At 38.3% G+C, this 19190-nt stretch overlaps 2 protein-coding genes across 3 annotated transcripts; one reads left to right on the forward strand and one right to left on the reverse strand.

The window, feature by feature from the left end:
* Positions 1-1482: 1482 nt before the first annotated feature.
* Positions 1483-9380, forward strand: LOC148325829 (uncharacterized). Its single transcript, XM_088311410.1, has 11 exons — positions 1483-1662; positions 1958-2085; positions 2978-3071; positions 3368-3911; positions 4244-4319; positions 5163-5229; positions 6559-6706; positions 6986-7046; positions 7910-8040; positions 8131-8220; positions 9100-9380. The coding sequence occupies exons 1-11, from the start codon at positions 1565-1567 to the stop codon at positions 9118-9120; spliced, it is 1458 nt and encodes a 485-aa protein (XP_088167536.1). The 5' UTR covers positions 1483-1564; the 3' UTR covers positions 9121-9380.
* znf644a (zinc finger protein 644a) lies at positions 8993-18466 on the reverse strand. 2 transcript variants are annotated; one of them, XM_088311409.1, is made up of 6 exons: positions 18173-18466; positions 13933-16354; positions 12827-13402; positions 11899-12024; positions 11202-11304; positions 8993-10168 (listed from the first exon to the last, which is right to left on the reverse strand). In XM_088311409.1, the coding sequence occupies exons 2-6, from the start codon at positions 16349-16351 to the stop codon at positions 9964-9966; spliced, it is 3429 nt and encodes a 1142-aa protein (XP_088167535.1). In that variant the 5' UTR covers positions 16352-16354; positions 18173-18466; the 3' UTR covers positions 8993-9963. The 2 variants fall into 2 exon arrangements, with proteins under 2 accessions (XP_088167535.1, XP_088167534.1); XM_088311408.1 differs by lacking the exon at positions 18173-18466 and adding an exon at positions 17873-18135.
* Positions 18467-19190: the final 724 nt, after the last annotated feature.

The following is a 19190-nucleotide window of genomic DNA, read 5'->3' on the forward strand; positions in this document are numbered from 1 at the left end:
GATACATGATAAGTCAGTGATATTAAAGCTTTTAAGTGTAATCTCTGATCATTTTTTGGGGGGGGCACGTTTAATTTATAAGCAAGCACTCTTTTTATTTTTTTTTATTACATTTTGTAAATGATGCAAATTATTTTTGATGACACCTAAGCTATGGCTCATGTGCCCAATTTGAGAACCACTGTTTAAATCACCAAACATCCAACGGCTGGGCAATGAATACTTTATTTTATGATGACATTAATAGATTGTCTTAATTGCGCATTGTTAAACAGCATGAATGTGTACCCGGCATTTAGTAAACTTTTTTTTTTTTTTTTGCATCAAGCCTAAAAAGACCTTGAATTGGTCTAATGCCAGACCTGTTTTCTTTTTTTTTTCTTATTATTTTTATGTAGACCTCTTGTATTTTATTCTCTCAGGAACAATTAAAGTCATGGATTAAAATTTGTTTGGAGGGATTTCATTTTCTCCAAGTGGTTTTGCTTTTTTTTTTTCTTCACAGGGCCCAAAATAAAAATGACATTATCTTGTCCATTGTTTGTTGTGCTCACTACTTGAAGAATATTTTCTGCTCTTGCCTTGATTCAGATTATTAGTGGTGGTTGTTGATCAATGTCATAAAGGAAGTAGCAATTTTAGAAATTAGTAATCATTGACCACTATGTTATAGATGTATGCAATTCACTTTCACAAAATGATCAACGAATGTTCTCTTGATGCTGTTTTCCTAGATGAGCAATTCCTTTAAAACCTTTTCTCCATGCGCTGAAATGTAAACATGTACATTTGTCTTCCACTTTGACTAATTCTACATTATCGACAGTTTTCTGACTTTAATTTCCCCTCATTGTATTTTTGTATACTGTAGTTTGATGTATTCATTCAGAATTGCTGTATCACCTCAGTGTCCTATGCTCAAAAGTTCACAGATTTTATGGCTCAATAAACACTGAAAAGATAAGTTGTGTTGTAGGTCATTCGTGGGGAATTTTATAGATGATAGATGAAACTAATTCAGTGTCTCTTAAGTTTGATAGTGAGAAAAGAACACTTCATGGAGTGAATTGGGAAGACCATGGTGCATTGTTGCCATCCAAATCTCTTTCTGAGTCTCAGTCACTATTGTGGTGTCACAAAAACAAACAACAATCGTTTCAAGGTCACTGTTCTAATTTTGTGTTTCGCAAAAAGCTCGTTTTATCCCTTTTTTGAGGGTCAGAAATTTTGGGTGCAACTAAATCATGTACTGCTGGTAAAAGACTGGGAAAATTTAGAAACTTTTTATTTTCCTGGTGGAAGACAAGTCTTCATTTGGCTTTGGGTCTTGTGAGACGGTACTGTGTCCTACAGCAAAATTAATCCATACGCCTAAAAAAAAAACGCCTAAAAAAAAAAAACGAGACTTCGTCGTAACTCGAGGACCTGCTTTACGTTATCACCAATTCTAAACGTATACTGTAGCACCACCTACTAGTCGTTTAGGGCAAGGCAAGCGTGAGGGGGTGGCCACTTTGTTCTACACGGCTGTTTGTATCGCTACTGTCACAAAGCAAATCAAATAATGAATCCCCACAAAAACACAGTTTCAAGTAACACTCCACGGTTAGGAGAGACGAGGACTCGGAGACCTAGTCGGTTCAGTGACCTACACCCGGGCAGGTAATTTTGTACTCGATTAGCAGTTAGCAGTGTGTTAGCCTCGCGTTTTCTTTTGGGGCGATAGACTTATCCCGTTAGCAAGTCCATTTGTTGTTAAATAACACAATAAAACCACTTTGGTGCTGTTATTCATTCAACTTGCATCTATGTATTGAGTTTTGTAGCTAAACCCATCATGCTTTGCAGCTAGCTTGATACGAGTTGTACTTAGCATTGTTAAAACGACAAGCCGTGTTTAGCCTCGTGCATTTGGCCCATTATAATAGCATGTAACTTTTTAATGTATAATTGCCAGAGTGCCTGAAGACTTTAAAGAAAGCATGGTGCACATTCCAATGAGAGCCGAAGATGAGTCCGAGAGTAGAAGCGCGTCATCTGCGGTGGTGATCGGGACGAGGACAGCTCGGCCTCACACTCAGCCAGGTAAACAAACAAAAAAACATTTGGGTTTTGGTGTCAGGCCAGCATATGACACATGTCTAAACATGTTTTAAGTGTTGTAAGTACAATGAGTTAGTGGCCACACCGAAAATAGAAAAGATACATTTAGCATTACGAGATTAAACTTGTAATTTTACATTAAAAAATTGAGGTTATGTAACACAAATGAAAGTATTTCAAATTGTGAAAAGTGGTATATTTTTTTCGCTAAAAATAAAGTATTTTCAAGTTAGATTTTTGAGATTGAAGTCATAATATTACAAATTAAAATATATACATATATTTTACAGGAAGTGGTTATTTTATGAAAACATTTCAACATTAAAATATTAATTTTATGAAAATAGTCATTTTTTCGAGAAAAGTCCCATATTGTCTAAATAGAAAGTATTAATACAATGAGAATAAACGTGTACATTTTTTAGAAAAATGTGTGTTTTTAATCAGTCATATTTTTGCTATATCATCATAATTATAAAATTATGTATTTTCAAAAACAGAGTTTTATATATTTGTGTGCTATCTTTTTTAATATTATTGACATTGAAGTCCTTAAAATTTTACTGGCGGGCATAAAGGTGTGTGCTTTTATAACAAAATTGTGTATGTTTTTAAGCTAATCATTCAGATATTTTTGTAGTACAAAGAAAGAATTCCCCTAGCTCCATCCTGACTCGGTTTACTAAATTTCATGACTTAGCAAAATGACACCCTAAAAATATCCAAATACTGTTTGTTGTATGTGCTTAAAAAGATACCAAAGAAGTGACCATAAATTAGGGGAAAATGCAGTGTGCAATCAAGGATTGCAGTTAGCTATAAACAATAAATGTCCACTGAGTCAAGATAATATTTTCTCATTTAATTTGTCTAGGGAAATCAACTCCTGGTAAATGGAAGTCTTCATTCAAACCGATTGATCAAGAAAATCCTGAAGATGAATCAGAGAGGGAAAACAGTGATATAAGGTAAGTTCCACGCCTTCTTTAAACACCAAATACAGCAGAACCGATGAACTCAAATGCCCTTGTTGTCTCTCAGACAAAGACACACGCACACACACTAAAGTCTGCTGGACAGCGTTCATATCTCTAAAATCTTGCATGTCGAGACGTTTACATGTATCTCAAGACAGCCGTATTAAGAAAAAAATCAGACAACAGTGATCTGTTTTTTTAAAAATGCAAAATTACTGTTAGGATGACAGAGAATGACTATGCCAGGTCTCTTACACTAACAGTCATCCTCTCTTTGTTGCCTTCAGTCCTGAACTTTACGACCCCTTTGACCCTCCTATGGAAGGCTTGCCCAATGTCAACTTGTGGGACATAAGCTGTGACTCCCCGCCCAAGGAGGATGACAACCTTGAGTGGCAACGCTCCCCACCCAAGCAGGATGGCACCCGAAAGTGGCAACGCTCCCCTCCTGAGCAAGATGGCAACCGAAAGTGGCAACGCTCCCCACCCAAGCAGGAGGACAACCTTGAGTGGCAACACATGTCTCCGAACAGAAGTGGCCGTGTCACCCCCCCGTGGATGACGGGCCGAGCTTTGGACGTACGTGACTTCAGCCCAGAGAGCAGATTTAGCGAAAGTCGCATTGTTAGTCCAGGTCATTTCCGGCTCTCTGAGCGTCGGTCCTACAGCCCAGACTTGAAATCGACGGAGCTTCTACGATACAAATGTAGTCGAAGACCTTTAAGCAGTGACACTACTGATGGCTCATCTAGTCGACAATATTCGGCATCTTATAGAGGAGAGCCGACTAACGGGGAAGAGAAGATGACTACGTCTCAGTACAGGAGCCAGGTACACCTTTGCATTTAGTCAATAATCCTCAGATTTACCCTATATTGCTGTCATCAAACCTCAGAATTTTATTCCTCTTCTACATTTTTACGGTAATTGATTCTGATGGCTCTTCATAGTGATATTGACCTCAAAGCTAATAGTTTGAACCGTAACTACACTCCTAGCTATAATCTTAAAACACTTGATCGTTGCACTCGCATTGGGGCAGCAACCCACCAGATCCAGTTGATTCCATTATTTCGATGTCCAGGAGTGGACAATTAACATGACTTTTGTTTTCATGCACCTCAGGTTTGTCTAATCCAACTGCCTCGTTTTCACCTCCGCAGATGCTCCCTCGTGTTAGATTATCCTCGCCCACGTTGCGGCGGGACTTTGAAATGAAGGAGGACCCCACAGAAGCAGGTGAATAACAGTTTTGTTTGTCCAAGTCCATGGCATATAGTTTAAGTATAATTTATTTACAAAAATGAAAAGATGTGCATTCGAATAAATATTTAAGTGCAAATAGGCCTAAAAGAATAAACTTAAATTTGTTTACCTTATTCCTATAAACCTTTGTGTGAAATTGGCGCATGACTTCCGATATAGCGTTTTGTTTACAAGGAAACTGTTTGTGCGAGTCCCCCTGCAATGACTGTTACGCCAGTTGTTACAGCTTATAAGAGAAAGCATTTCAGTTCCGCTATCTTCTAATATAACAAGGCAGGAGGATGACAAAAAAAAAAAAAAAGAACAGCAACAAGGTACTGTCACGTTTAATTCTGTCGCTTCAGAGGTAATGAGCAAGCGCCAAAGGTCGGAAGCGTATCAGTAGCTACACTGTAAAATAGTTGGTCGCGTTTTCTTAAGAGAGCTTGGACACATCTTATTTAGCGGCAAGCAGACGTACGAGCTAGCCAAACGGACTACTTTCCACTTCATGGTAACCGCATGAGCGGGATTTAGAATGTAATCAAGCTTCATGTCGATGTCGGAAAATTGCAATGAATCTTGAACGTTTGTGCACACTAATTCTGCCCACTGCAAATATCACTACAATCTGCCCAAATATTTCAAATCTTACTACAGTTTACTGACAAAAATGCTCGTCCTGGGTGCCACTTCAAAACACTGCTCTTGCAATCACAGATTGAACATATTTTGCTTGTTGGTGTATCCATCCTCATGCCAAAAAACCAGCTGGGATAGTCTCCAGCTCACCCGCGACCCAAATATGTTTAATGTGTTTTTCTTAATGCTTTGCAGAACCGCAGCACAATTTAGGGATGGCAAGGAGAAAAAGACAAATGACAAAATCTGTACGAATGGACCAGTGAGTACGACAAAGATTTCTCCATATGTTACATCCTCAGCCGAAGATGTGGCTTGCTTGTAGACGTTCTCAATTCCACATTCATGTTAATACACCAAAATCACTGCATATGAAATATTTCATGAACTCCATGCGGAAGTGTTAACGTAAGTCTCGGTGTCATCGTAGACGCCAATGTTATCTTTGCATAAACATATGTACAACCCGATCAGCCTACTTCCCCTTGCGTATCAGTCTCACATCCCCAACATCTATTCTTGTCACCTCCCGTCTCAACTACTGTAACTCTCTCCTCTTCGGCCTCCCTCACAATTCCCGACATAAGCTTCGACTGGTACAGAACTTTGCTGCACGTGTCATCACAAGAACGCCCTCCTCCCATCACATCTCCCCTGTCCTCCCGCAACTTCGCTGGCTCCCTGTCAAATTCTGTAACCAATTGAAGCTTCTCCTTATCTTCAAAGCTATTCATAACCTTGCGCCACCTTATCTGTCTGACCTCGTCTACATCACCCCTCCAGCCCGCGCCCTCAGATCCTCCTCCTCCTCCTCCATCCACCCGACTGTACCACCTGTCCGTCTCAGCACCCACTCTGCTTCCCAGAACTCTGATTCCGCAACTCACTCTCGCTTACCACCTTCAAATCCTATTTAAGACTGTAACGGCACTGTCATTTTCATTCGTATTATTTTTTTTGTAATCAAATTGTCTTGATTATTTTGTGTAATTCTGTTTTTAATTGTTGTACAAGTGTCCTTGGGGGTCTCGAAAGGCGCTTCCAAATTTAATGTATTATGAATATTAACTGTTCACATGTTGATATCACATTCCTTGATGATGCATTTGAAACAGTATTCAGATCTTCTTTGCTCATATTCAGAACACAACATCTTGTTGTTGTTGTGGCACACGCAGTAGTTTTACTTCCGTGTAACTTTGTGCTCTTTCCGTTGATTTCTTTCTTACAGTATGTTTTTGTTTTCTCTCGTACTTTTATGTATTATGCCCTACCTCAATTGACGCTGTTTAATTCAGCAGATGGCTCAAAGTTCTCCAAATTACCCTAAATTGGTCCTGCTTCAAGATGGCATGCAGGGGGAAATGCCATTGATGAATTAACGGAATTAGGGTCCCAATTGTGATTATTTGTAAAGCAACGAAATCAATACAGCTGTTACTTTAGCATCAACACGCCAGTAAAATATACAAATAGAATATCCGGCGATACTCCCAGGCTAATCTATTTCCCTTTTATGTTTTAATTAACATGTTTCCAATAGGACACAATGGTTTTACAAATATTACCATATTATAATTGTCTTTTGAAGGATAACCATCAACTGTGACCTGTGTGACATTGAAGTCAGCAATGGGAATGAGCTGGAGAAACATTTGCAAAGCAAAATTCACTGGGACACAATGGAGCATGTCCAGGAGCAGAATACCTATGACGATATGACCATTGCCTTCCTGCAGGTACGAGTCATTCACACTATGACTGTTTTAAACTCACGATTACTCAACACATTTGTGTCACCAAACACTACAGCGAATAGTGAAAAACTCCGCATGATTGCTGTCCTATCCGGTCTACAGATTAAACCATGAATAAATATACGACAGGCTGTTCTCCCAAAACACGTCATTTCAAATCATTTGACATCAGCCTGCACCAGTATTGAAAGTCAACGTATAGATACAAGTAGCTTTAGTGTCTGTATTTCATTTTCTTTCTTGTTTTTAATATATTTGCAGGACGTCATGCTGTATAAAAGCATCAAGTGCAGCCGAGCCATCGATCACAGCGCTCTTCAAGGTATTAATTAATTTGGTAGGATTTAAACACCCTACTTTCAAACCACTGTTTCCCAAACTTGTATTGAGTCAAGGAACATGCGTATATTTTTAGTATGAGAAATCTCATGGCACACTATTAAAAGTGTGTAAAGAAAAAAAAAAGTGTTGACAATACATCAGTTTATGGGGAAGATGTGACCCATCCACAACTGATGAAAATCCACAATGTGGTGCTCGCTGCGTATCGTGCAGAGCGAACGTCGTACGTGGTGTTTTGTAGTCATTGTGGTAGTTTTTGGGTTTAATTGCGTAATGCGATCATGACAATTAGCGTCTTGACATGTGTCACTTTTCCAAGTCAAATAATTTTTATAGTTTTTTTTTTTTTAGTAATAAATAAACCAGAATTTCTGCAAGTTCTTTTTTCCTTCCTTTTATCCATGCGGCCCTGTCCAAAGTGGTCCACTGCCCGGTGGTTGGGGACGGCTGCTTTACACAGTAGTTTATTGGCCATTTAAAGCTTTTCAGTGTTCCCCCTCATAATCACAATTCCAGAAGGCTTCACATCCTCAAAAATCTGCAAATAACTGATGCTGCCTAAAAGGGGTTTGAAATTGCATTTTGATGCCAAAATGAAAATAACTTGTACACAATCATGAACCCATGTTAGATAACCGACTATATTCAGTGATTAGATTTTCCAACTCAAACCTCCTTTGCATCAGGTTGATCAATCCTATTTGCTAGCAAATGAGCCTAAATAACATTAAAAAAAATCAAATAAATGTTTACACGAACAGTATTAAGTCACTTTTTGAATTTGGAATCATTTCCCAAGCTATTCCAATATGGTGGTTTTTTTTTTTTCTGTTCTGTGGTCAGCTCTGCAGGAGAACGAACACATGACAAAGGTGTCATTGTTTCACTGCGCGGCATGCCAGGTGCTGGTGTCCACGGCGGCAGCAGCCGTGCACAATCACATATCCTGCCCGGAACACCTCTCCAATACTAAAGTAACTAACATCCATCTTCATTTTCGAACCCGATTGCTGAATGTGAAATTTTGCTAAGAAAATGCTCCCAATTTTGTTGATTTCTTGAAGGAATTTGAAGCGCAACAGAAACGTGCTTCACTTGACAAAGCAGATACCATCATGAGAGAGTTGCAGTCTCAGTTTGAAAATTTCCTCAAGGTATAATTGGAATATTAATGAGTCACATTATGTTTGCAGTTGATTATCCTTGATATCCAGCTTCATGTCCATGTACTAATATGCACTTTGAGATACATTACTTAAGTGCAAGCGTTGGTTGCGTGCTAATAGTACATATCGCAAAATTACAAAATTCAACCTACCAGTGATTAACTTCTCGCATTTTACTCATACTAGTAGTACCATGCAGTTGTCAAATAGTACGCAGACTAGTAACATGCTCAACTAGTATGCCAATGTTCTGCTAGTGTGAAAATATACCATAGTAGGTAGTGGGAAAAAAATTACTGGCAAGGCACAGTCAACTTACTGGCATTTTGAACTGTCTTATTAGTGAGAACAAGTAGCGTACGAGCACATGGACCTTAAGGTAGTAGGACATATTTAGCATACCCGTACTACTGTGCACTAGTTTACAACTAAATTGTTATTAGCACACAGTCATCTAATGCAGTTTTGTCCCACTACATGTCGGTTCCCTACTAGTAAGCCAAACTTGTCCTACGCGCTTAGTGTCTTTTTCTTTACTGTATGACATTTCGGCTTAATAATAGGACAAATAGATGTTATTAGTGAGGCAAAATTTCACGAGTTGACAGGCTAAAAGTTTATTTTTTTAAGTAGAATTTGATATCACTTGTAGTCCTTGTCAACGAGTGCAGTTTTACCTCACTGGCACAGTGTGGATGGAGTCGACTAGTCGATGGCCCTTAGGCTGGATATCAAATAAATGCTCCAAGTGCTTTCAAGGCAAAATTCAATGGTTTAAGACAGATGCATTGATGTGCACTCATTCATGTTCTATCACTGCGTTTTTTTTTTTTTTTTTACCGACTTCATCTTTTTTTTTTTTTACAGGGTTTCAGACAATTTGAATGACAACAGGCTTCGAAAGATGAACTACACCTGGTGCTTGTAAAATTTGCCATAAGTTAAACTTCCCTACCATAACAACAAACGTCAATGCTTTGCATACACGAGCTGTAGAGGTAAATAAACTTGTCTGCCTGAACCAACCTTCATTAGAAAAATACCATCAATGAGTTCACTTGTGCATTTTTTTTATTTAAAACACAAATGTTTTAAGCCTTGTATTTGTGATATAGTACATTTGAGAATTAAATTATTTCAAAACCGTATGTTTCATCATTAAATATTGTTGATGTGTCAAGTGTGGGATGTTAGGGTTTGTCTTTTCTTAAAGAAATTTAACTTGTTCAATTATAAACACGAACACTGAAATACTTTTCAAAAAAGTTTCAAATATATAGGCCTTTTGTTCCTGTCAATTTTTTTTTTTTTTAGAATTTCCAGATTCTTGGAATACTCAAATTGTGTGCCATAAAAAGTGGCACTAGATTTTTCATGATGGAGTATAAAACAAAGTTGTTTTTTTTCTCTTCATATTTTATAAATCGATACAGTAGAGGTGCTCCCAAATTTTGAAAAAAAAGGTTGAGGTAAAAGTTGTCTTGAAAAGACACGTACTGCATGAAATTAACTGTCCCGTTAGGAAGTGTACTCCAAAATGGTGGAAAATGTGAAAACGGAAAAAGGGCAATATCCAAAATAATTGGCGTAATCGATGTTCTTAAAGATAAGTGTACTTTCGGCAAGTACTTGTTTGACTAAAAAAAGTGAAAAATGTACATACACATACAGTCTAGTGAAAAGCTAACACCCCCTAGTCCCCGCCTCCCCCCCAAAAAGTGCCTTTTGTCTTCAGGAGGCATCATGTGCGGCAGTCTGTTGTGAGCTCTCTGGGTCGGTCTTGGCGCAAGAAGCTAAGTCGGCGGCGGGTAGAGAAGTGACATCCACCATAGCCAGCCCAGTGTGGGGAACACCGGTGTTCATTATGTGTCTCTGTAAATGCTTGACCCAGTCCTCCTGGACAGACAAGGGACCCTGGAACACCAGGTCGCAGAACCTGCAACCATAAAAAAGAAATTGCTAGTACAAATGACTTCAAATGGATTGATTTATTTTGTATTAATTTTTAATCAATATATCGAATGAAAAAAGGTTTGTTTTTACAGAGCATTTATTTTTTAACCAATGATTTAATTAGCATTACAACAATTATAAATACAATTTTTAAAAAGAGCATGATCACTTCAGAAAAAAATACTAGAACATATTTTTAATTATGATGAATATTATTTACGATTATATTATTTATTTAGAAAAGTGTAAACTTAAACCATAATAAAATAAAACATGATTTCTTAAATTAAAATTGACCATTTTACATAAAATTTAGTAATGGTTTGTATGCTTTTATTAAATAATTGGCTAAAATTAAAGATAAAATAAAGTGTGAACATAAAACACCATAGATTATTAAAATAGAAAGGTAGAGTAAAAAATTATTTTATTTTTTTACCTAATACAAAAATAATATACTTCAATAAATTAGTCTTATTTTCAAAATTGACGAGGAGCAATATCAATGAGCTAATCTAATTTAATAGATTTTCATACATGAGGCACACCAGGTTATAAGGTGCATTATCTTTGTGAATCATTGCATTTTAAATAGTTTATTGTAATTGTACTGTATATTTATTTGATAGATTCAGATTATGCTGGGTTAAGAAATATTGGGTGGTGCGGCATGTCTCGCTTTCTTTTGTTTGCTGTGCAACTACGCGGGGGATGCTCCTCGCAGAGAAGCGGTGGGGATCCTCAGACAGATGACCGGTGGTTGCGTGATTACTGTGGCTAATGCTAAATGCTATCTTGAGTGACAGTTGTATTTGTGTTTAAATAAATGATTGACCTGATTAAAAGCAGACTAAAATGACCATGAATTATATTTAAAAAATTAACTATTTTCCATAATATTATTCAAATCAAACCTCAGCTACAAATGACCTGGGCTCTGTTTTAAAAATGTGTTTCAAATGTGGTCCTTGAACAGAAAAGTTCTGCCTCCCCTGAAAACAAAGAAATACATTTACCTGCATGTTAGTCTGTACGTTTCCTCAGGAGTTTGCGTTAACGGAAGAACCTTCTTCTTTGAGCTTGGCCTTAAACGCTGTCTCCTCGTTTTACAATCAAACTCTGAAAGAAACCATTTACAGTAGTTAAAAAAAAAAGACTCGACTATGGAGGCTAACATATAATGGATTGATTTCAAACCGCTTTTTGACGAAACAAAATCCAAAATGATCTGGAAACAAAATAATGCCTCCAAACTTGGGACAGGAATTTGGAACTCAAGCATGATGTCACCTGACGTGAGACTTCATCAAAGAGTGAGTCATTCCACTTTTTATTTCCCATTTCTTATTCTTATTTAACAGCAGTTAACTAAATGTATATATACCAGCACATACTCTCCATACACACGCAGAAACTTTATTAAATAAAATACATTTTGCCTACCAATTCTTTTATGCCATGAATTCAATTAAACCATATTGCCTTCCTGTTTTATAATTATAATTGATACTGAGATTTTGGCGATTAGCGATAGACCAATTCAATCAATCAATTCAATTGAGCCGATTATCACTGTTGTCAGCATTCTTACATATGTTTTGTTTTTTTTTAATACGAGATCAATTTAAAACTGTTAACTTCAGTGGACTATTTATTCAAATTTTCCTGACCATTTGAACTCACTGCACCAGTATAGTTTTTAGTATGGCTTACCGCTTCCTTCGAGCAAAGCAATTCTTTTCCTTTTTGCACATGCCCGCAGGTGGTTAGACAGGCTAACGCCACTGTGGAAAGTTGCTTTGCAGTGGACGCACACCTTCCGGTTGAATTCGCCTTTCTCTGGAAAAGGCACATTCATGAACCAGCTTAATTAGCTAAACCGAGACAATTTGCTTTGTGCAAAATACTAACTGCTCAATTTTATTATAGAAATACGGCTAGCGGTAATGATAGTAGTACGAGTGGAATGTAACAAATTACAAATACTTCATCACTGTATTTGCTCAGGTTGTTGATCATTTTCTCACTTTTGAAAACTTCCAACTCCTTAACAGGCTCAACAATTTTTTTCAAATTAAAATAAAAAAAAGATGTACAGTTGAAGGTGCTTTTTGTTTCATTAGTTATCATTTGCTAATTTACCATTTTTGGGGTAGTTTGCAATGTTAGCAAAGCTATGGGAACACAAAGTTATGTCACCAGTGGGGTTTTTTTTCTTCGACTATGTACCACAAAGAAGTATGATAATGGCTAATTTTTTCACTTCACTAAAGAGTGGAGTGTCTGAAACACCACCGTAACTCAAGTTAGTGTACTTAAGTCAGGCAAAAAAAAAAGAAAGAAAAAAAAAACGAGACAAGCGACAACTCGTAGATCTTAAAAATTTTGAAGGACTTATGAGTACTTCAGTGAAAGAGTTGAATTGGGGCTTCTACTTTTACCAGCCTTTTTCTTTTTTTTACATGAGTATTGTTACTTCTGCTTAAGTACAGATTGTAAGTACTTTTCTCTGGCTACCAGGCTACAGTTAACAATGAGCTTTTTCTGCACTAAAAATCTTGATGTGTTGTGAAAAATGTGACTATTAGATCTATGCTTCAAAATGTAGGCAATGAGGAATTTCATTTCCTCTGTGACTTACCTGATATTGGTATTGGCAGAGAAGACGTGACCCTTGGTCCTGAACTTTGTTCACCAGTTGAGGAAACTGCAACCGAGTACCTTGATATGGGCACCAATGCCTTGGGCTTATTGTCTTCCTGGCACTTTCTCTTCTTCAGAATTCCTATTAATGCGGTTGTGTCCGTGAGATAATCTTGCTCCTGTAACTTTGTCAGTGATTGCTTTCTGTCAGAGTCACTTTCCGAAACTGAAAATGGAGGCATGAGTGGTTTGACATCAGCGCACACACTTGAGTCAGAGTCGTCTTGGGGGAATCCAAAAGAGGATGGCATGAAATGATTAGCTCCGTAATGAAAATTATTTCGTCTCTTTCCAAGAATGTGAACGGCCCTCAAGTACTCCTTCTTGTTGCGCATCAATTCCTTGAGTATAATTAATGGGGATTTGTTCTTTGATAAATGGGCTCGACCAATCTTTTTGAGGTGGCCCCGTATGTGGTTGGACTGTCCTTTCCTATTATCAAACATGTCCCCACATAACGGACAGGAGTGGATGCCGGTCTCGGTTTCCTCCGAATCGGGCGGCAACTGCAACACTGCAACAAGACAACCATTAATGATCGTACAATGTCTATTTATTTCTAAATACACCACACGTTTAAAACTTGTCTTAAAACAAATTTGTATTCATTGGTTTTTGAATCAGCATGAGACTTGCTTTTGGTTTTTACTGTTTTTGTACTTTTTGTCTGTCTTCATTATTACCGTAATTTTTTAAATAAATTGTTTAGTTGAGCAGTAAGTACATTTTCAATGCAGATTCGTTGTCGGCGACGCAACAAAACGTTCACATTTGCAAGCCCTGGCAAAATATCGCTTCATCCGCGCCACTTGGCATCCAACCGCACCTGACTGCGGAAACTGCATTGACTATATATGGAAACGCGTTGCCAGAAAGCTTCTATTTGGTCTAACCGCAGCACAAAAAGATGCTTGACAAAGTAGCATCTCTTTTTCAGGTCATCATAGTGTTATTTGATGGATAGTTGAGCAGAGACATTTTCACTTTCCAGGGACATAAAAACAACAAAAACCAGTCATTGAGTCACAGCAAACGAACAAATACCTTTTTTGATTTTCCGGAATGCTGTAATCTTCCGTCGAATTTTCGGCCTGTCTTCACAAGCCACTTTCTCAGGAGTCAGAACATGGCGCGCTGTGTAGGTCAGTCCGACCCTGTGAAGATGTCCTCTCACGTGATTGGACAGGCCCACTCCCGACTGGAAAATAGCTGGGCAATACGGACAGTTCTTAGAGTCCAAATCCAACTTTGGCATTTCGTCCGCAAAGGAGTCGATCAACGGCATCGGGTGCGAATCGAATGCTTGTTGGAACACTTCAGTTTCAATGCATTCTTCTTTTATTGCCGGCTCCATTTCGTCCTGTTCTTCATTTTTCACTTGTTCAAAGAGCCTCTTTGATGCCTGCAGAGCACCACGTATTGACATTCTTCTACTATACGTATAAATTATATTATTATTTTCATGATTGAAACCACTGTTAAGATCATTTTCTTCTTCTTTAATGTGAGGAATGTCTTTTTTGTTGCTGTCTTCCGAGCTTGCCAAAGGTTTTGGCGAGACAAAGGATGACTCTTGGTCAGACGTGTTGCGGTACGGTGTTGACATCTTTCTTTTTGATGGAGACTTCTTGACGGACGATTGATATGTGGTGCACTTGGGCAAACTACCTCTGTTTGGAACTCGGTCAGCCTCATGGGATGACCCTGAGAGGCCATTTGGAGATAAAGTCATATCATCCTTATCTGGTGTTGTTGCTCCCTGTTGGGAATCTTTATTCCCATTAGTTGAATTGTGAGCAGATTTCCTCTGTTGCGCAGTGTTTTGAACATGTTTTTGTCGAGATAGCAGAACGTTAATGGATTTGTCCAATTTGGATTCAGTGAGTTGGGACTTTAAACCTCTTTTGATCTCATTACTTTTGAATAAATCTGAAATGTCGTTTGACTCTGCGGGAGAAGCTCTATTAGATGAGACCTGATTCTTGATCATGATTTTTGACGTTAACTCTGCGTCTTCGACGGATGCGTAAGGAGGAATGTGAAGCTCTTCGGCTGTTCGAGTGCTTACCTTGCCAAACTGCTCGACTTGGTATTCCTTCAAATCGAGCTGGTGGCGACGCCAAAGGTGATTTTTAAAAATGGTTTTGCTCAAAGCTTTATAAGGGCAAATGTTACAAGAGAACATATCGTATTGATTGGCCTGAGTTGGCTTTCGAACTGCATTTTGCGTGTGCAGTATGATGTGTCCTCGGAGATCGTGCCAACTCGACGCCCTGAAGTTGCATTTGTCACATTTAAAGTTTTTCTTTTCTTTAGCGTGGGTTTTTGCATGTTGCACAAACGTGTTGGGGCAGCTCGTTCTGAACGGGCACTGAGGGCAGAAAAGCTTGGCATCTTTATCCTCGTTATTCGCATCGCTCCATTCTTTCAGTTTCTTAGGTAGTGTTGATCTTTTTTCATGGTGCATGTTCACATGCTCAATAAGTACACTACTTTGACTGAAAGACTCTCCGCATTCTCTGCAGATAAACGTCTTTGGCAAATTTTTGGGCAGGTCTTCGTGACTTTTCATATGCCGTTGCAAATTAGAGCGCCTCTTGAAAATGAGCTTACATTTGATACACGAATAACAAGACGCTTTTTCTTCGGAATGGGAATTTAATGTGAGCGTCCCCTTAAAGGACGAAAGACTTGGGTTGTCCTCTTGGGAATGTCTCCCAGGTGCACTGCAAAGAACATGCTTGATAGCCTTCATGGTTCCATTGGGATAATTTGGAACGTTCTCCACTTGGGATGACTGCAATTTGGAGAAAGTCCTTGACTGTCTGACATTAAGAGAAATGGAGTCCACATGGTCTTCTTTATCAGAAAAATTCTCCGATAAATTGTGAGGCAAATCAGGGCATAGTTCCTCTGAGGGATCCACCATCATAACCATGTCCATTTTCCGTTTCCTCCGGCTCTGGCTATTTAGAGGATGTACTTCCTTTTGAGGCTCGTCACCAGAAGAATCATTGTGATTCTCCCACACAAAGTGCATAACGTCTCTACGGGGTTCCCATTTGAGGTCACTGGTAGTACTTAAGTCAGCTGATGATTTCTCAGGTGAGTCTATATCAAACTCCCAAATTCCAGCAGTGTCAATTTCATGCACAGTTTTTAACTGGGTTATGCTTTTCTCCTCATCTTTCTCTGTGGTTATGCTGTTGAGTTCATCGGCCTCTGTTGCCTCATGTAAAGCAAGTCCATTTCCCAGGCCAACTGGAGACAACATATCCGCATTTGACAGAACATCGAGGACACTGGATTGCTTTTGAGAAGGCTTGTAAAAAGAATCATCGCAAGGGGTCGAGTCTTCTGTCATTTTCACAGAGTCTTGCAGACGGTTGAGGGAACTGATGTCAGGATCGGCATCTTTGTCATCTCCATCAACACCAGCCAGACATGACATTTCAGCTGCCATGACCTAAAGAGAGTAAAATCCATTCAGAATTTTTGCAATCACAACTAAGTATATGCAGTTCCATGCACAATTCGGATAGATTTCTGTCAGAACATATGCCTATAGGGACATCACTCCTTGGTTGACACGGACTGATTACTGGTTTGACGGTCCACCACCATTTTGAAAAGTCTTACTTTCAATAACAATAAAACTGTCTGTCATTGGTGGAGGTGTAATTCCAATAACTGAATCCTTCTCGTGTGAAGTTGCTTAATTGTTGTTTTTTTACCAAACAATACCACATATACGTGTTAAAAAGCAATAAATTGGTTACAGTAAACCGGAAAACGTTTTGTTGCAAAGTAACATTTTATCACATTATTTTGTCCTAAAAAACAACAACAATGTTGCCAGGGTTCTACAAGTTAGCCCCATGGACAACTTGAGTAATTCACGAGTCTTTGAGCCCCTATTCAGAATGGTTTAGATCTCCCTCCTCCAAACACACCTGATTCAAATGATCAGCTCTCAGCAAGCTCTTCGGAAGTCTGTTAACAATCCTAATGATTTGAATCGGGTCTGTTGGAGGAGTGCGACATCGAAAGCATGCTGGATCGGGGCACCCCTGATTTAACGCTTCTAGATGTAAATACAAGCAAGAGTTCTGAAATTTTTCTCATTTAACCCAAATGTCCTCAGTATACAACAAAAACAAAGGAATTCACTTTGTTGGTCCAGTAGCTTTGGAGGAGACTTCTAAAGAGGGGGTGGGGGATTCACCTGAAGCACAAAATCCTCTAAATTGCTACAAATGAGACTAGTGAGGGGCCTGCACAGTATTGCAGTTTACCATGTGCATCACTTCACGGACGTATTCCATTCACATTAAAAGTAGCTTTTCATCGCTGTTCTGTGAAAAACACGCATGTCGATTTGTGACATTTTATTAAAAAAAAAACTTCAATGGTGAGTCTTTTTTTCACAGAGCAGCGCCAATTTGTATTACTAACATAAATGACTAAAAAGATTGGATTTAACAAAAAAAATCCAATTTGGGAATCATGCTTTGTTGTCAATATAGCCTGTGTGACAATTTTGTTTGTGATGTCCTTTGATTTTTATTTATAATGCTAACTTGTAGGGAAATACTGACTTCAATAAACGTTTTTCTTTTTTAGAACCAGATTTTTGTACCAAATACTTATGTCACCGGCCAGAATTGCAGAAACTAAATCTGGTTAGTCCAATATTAGCTGTTTTGATGTTTTTTACAAGCTCGCCTACAAGCTAATACAGCATAACTGACCATGGCTTGAATATTTAATTGTAACCATTTTCTAAAGAACACAAGGTCGGAGCCAGCGAGGTATTGTAACTGCAGGGCAATAAATGTGTCATAACAACCGAGGGAGCCACAACAAAACACGTTGAAAAGTTTCACACAATATTGCAAAGGTATAAATCACATGAATTTATTTCGCTAAACGCCTGAGAATTGTGTGCAAAACTGAAACTTGCGTCACAGGAGTTTATGCATACCGGCTCACAATGTAGTTGGGATGCGTTTCCAGAGCAGCTTGGCTGATTCACATTGTTTAGTTTTGTTTCGTATCCTGAAAAGCACGTCATATTTAGCAGGAATATTCGATTGTATTGTTGGATGCTGCTTGGCACGAGCTGCAGACCATTTCCAACAAGGCTGCTCCATAACCCCCGCCCTCCTACTCCCCAAAACCTCATTACCTTGGCTAAACTAGAGCTAATGACAAAACACTACTCGCCACATTCGACACGGATAACACGGAAATGTTGGGAGGGGAAAAAACAAGCACACATTACCCCTCAACGAGGTGGATGGAGACTGGAGACGAGGAATAGCGCGCATTTGATCATTTCTGACTTTCGTCTTCCATCTACTTCACAGTCGCCATTTTCCGTGGTGGTCTGGTGTGGCACAAATCATTTTGTTAAAAAATTGGGTAGCCGTGAATACGTCTGTCTTCCTGGTGATAAAATAAAGAAACTCTACATTCTTGGCTTTTAGACCAGAAAGAAACATACATAGAAGCTCAGAATAAAAGTGAGCGGGGTTACCGTCTTGTTTAATTTTGTCACGCAATACTACGAGTCGGCGCGTGCACCCCCAGGAGATGTACTAATGGTTTGATCCAAATAGGAGGCATAAAAAGGAGGTAATGAACCTATTCCCTGGTGTAATTTTGGTAGCTTGATGGCTCATAAATATATATTGGTTTAATCGGCGCCAATATCACTTTACAGATACGTGTTGTTGTTTTTTTTCTCTCAAAATAATATAAACCAATCGGTTTACGTAAATAAACTTTGTTCTGTCATGATTAATGAACCCAGGATAGGCTTTGCTTTGTTGTTGTGCTGCATAGCTGTTAGTACACGCACCACACGCACACATATATACACATATATATATATATATATATATATATATATATATATATATATATATATATATATATATATATATATATATATATATATATATATATATATATATATATATATATATATTTATATATATATATATAATACTCAATTTACACCATCATAAAAAAATCCCCTTCCTATTGTTCACTCCAGAATAAACATCATGATAATATATATGATAAAATTCCCGCCTACTCATTAAACATCAGTTCATCCTATTCAACCCGGCATAAGTGGCGACTCCTAAAAATCTCTCAATCCGATTCGGATAATTTTAGCATCGAAGGACACACCATTTATGAACAAAGGTGGAGTAATAACATTTCCTATCATTAGAATTTTATTGGAAAATATATTGTACATCAAAATTAAATACAGTTTGTTGTAATGCGAC

Source organism: Idiotropiscis lumnitzeri, chromosome 12, assembly GCF_059441095.1.
Source record: "Idiotropiscis lumnitzeri isolate Australia: NSW breed Sydney's pygmy pipehorse chromosome 12, RoL_Ilum_1.0, whole genome shotgun sequence".
Classification (NCBI taxonomy): domain Eukaryota; kingdom Metazoa; phylum Chordata; class Actinopteri; order Syngnathiformes; family Syngnathidae; genus Idiotropiscis; species Idiotropiscis lumnitzeri.

What these genes read in the sequence shown, in the direction of transcription:
- LOC148325829 (XM_088311410.1), top strand. Translation starts at nt 1,565, where the DNA reads ATGAATCCCCACAAAAACACAGTTTCAAGTAACACTCCACGGTTAGGA. An exon ending in TCGGCCTCACACTCAGCCAG is followed by an intron (nt 2,086 to 2,977) that starts GTAAACAAACAA and finishes TAATTTGTCTAG; the next exon opens with GGAAATCAACTCCTGGTAAA. An exon ending in AAATCTGTACGAATGGACCA is followed by an intron (nt 5,230 to 6,558) that starts GTGAGTACGACA and finishes TGTCTTTTGAAG; the next exon opens with GATAACCATCAACTGTGACC.
- znf644a (XM_088311408.1), bottom strand. Translation starts at nt 18,073, where the DNA reads ATGAGGTTTTGGGGAGTAGGAGGGCGGGGGTTATGGAGCAGCCTTGTT. An exon ending in CCCAACTACATTGTGAGCCG is followed by an intron (nt 16,355 to 17,872) that starts GTATGCATAAAC and finishes TACTCTCTTTAG; the next exon opens with GTCATGGCAGCTGAAATGTC. An exon ending in ATTCCGGAAAATCAAAAAAG is followed by an intron (nt 13,403 to 13,932) that starts GTATTTGTTCGT and finishes GTCTTGTTGCAG; the next exon opens with TGTTGCAGTTGCCGCCCGAT.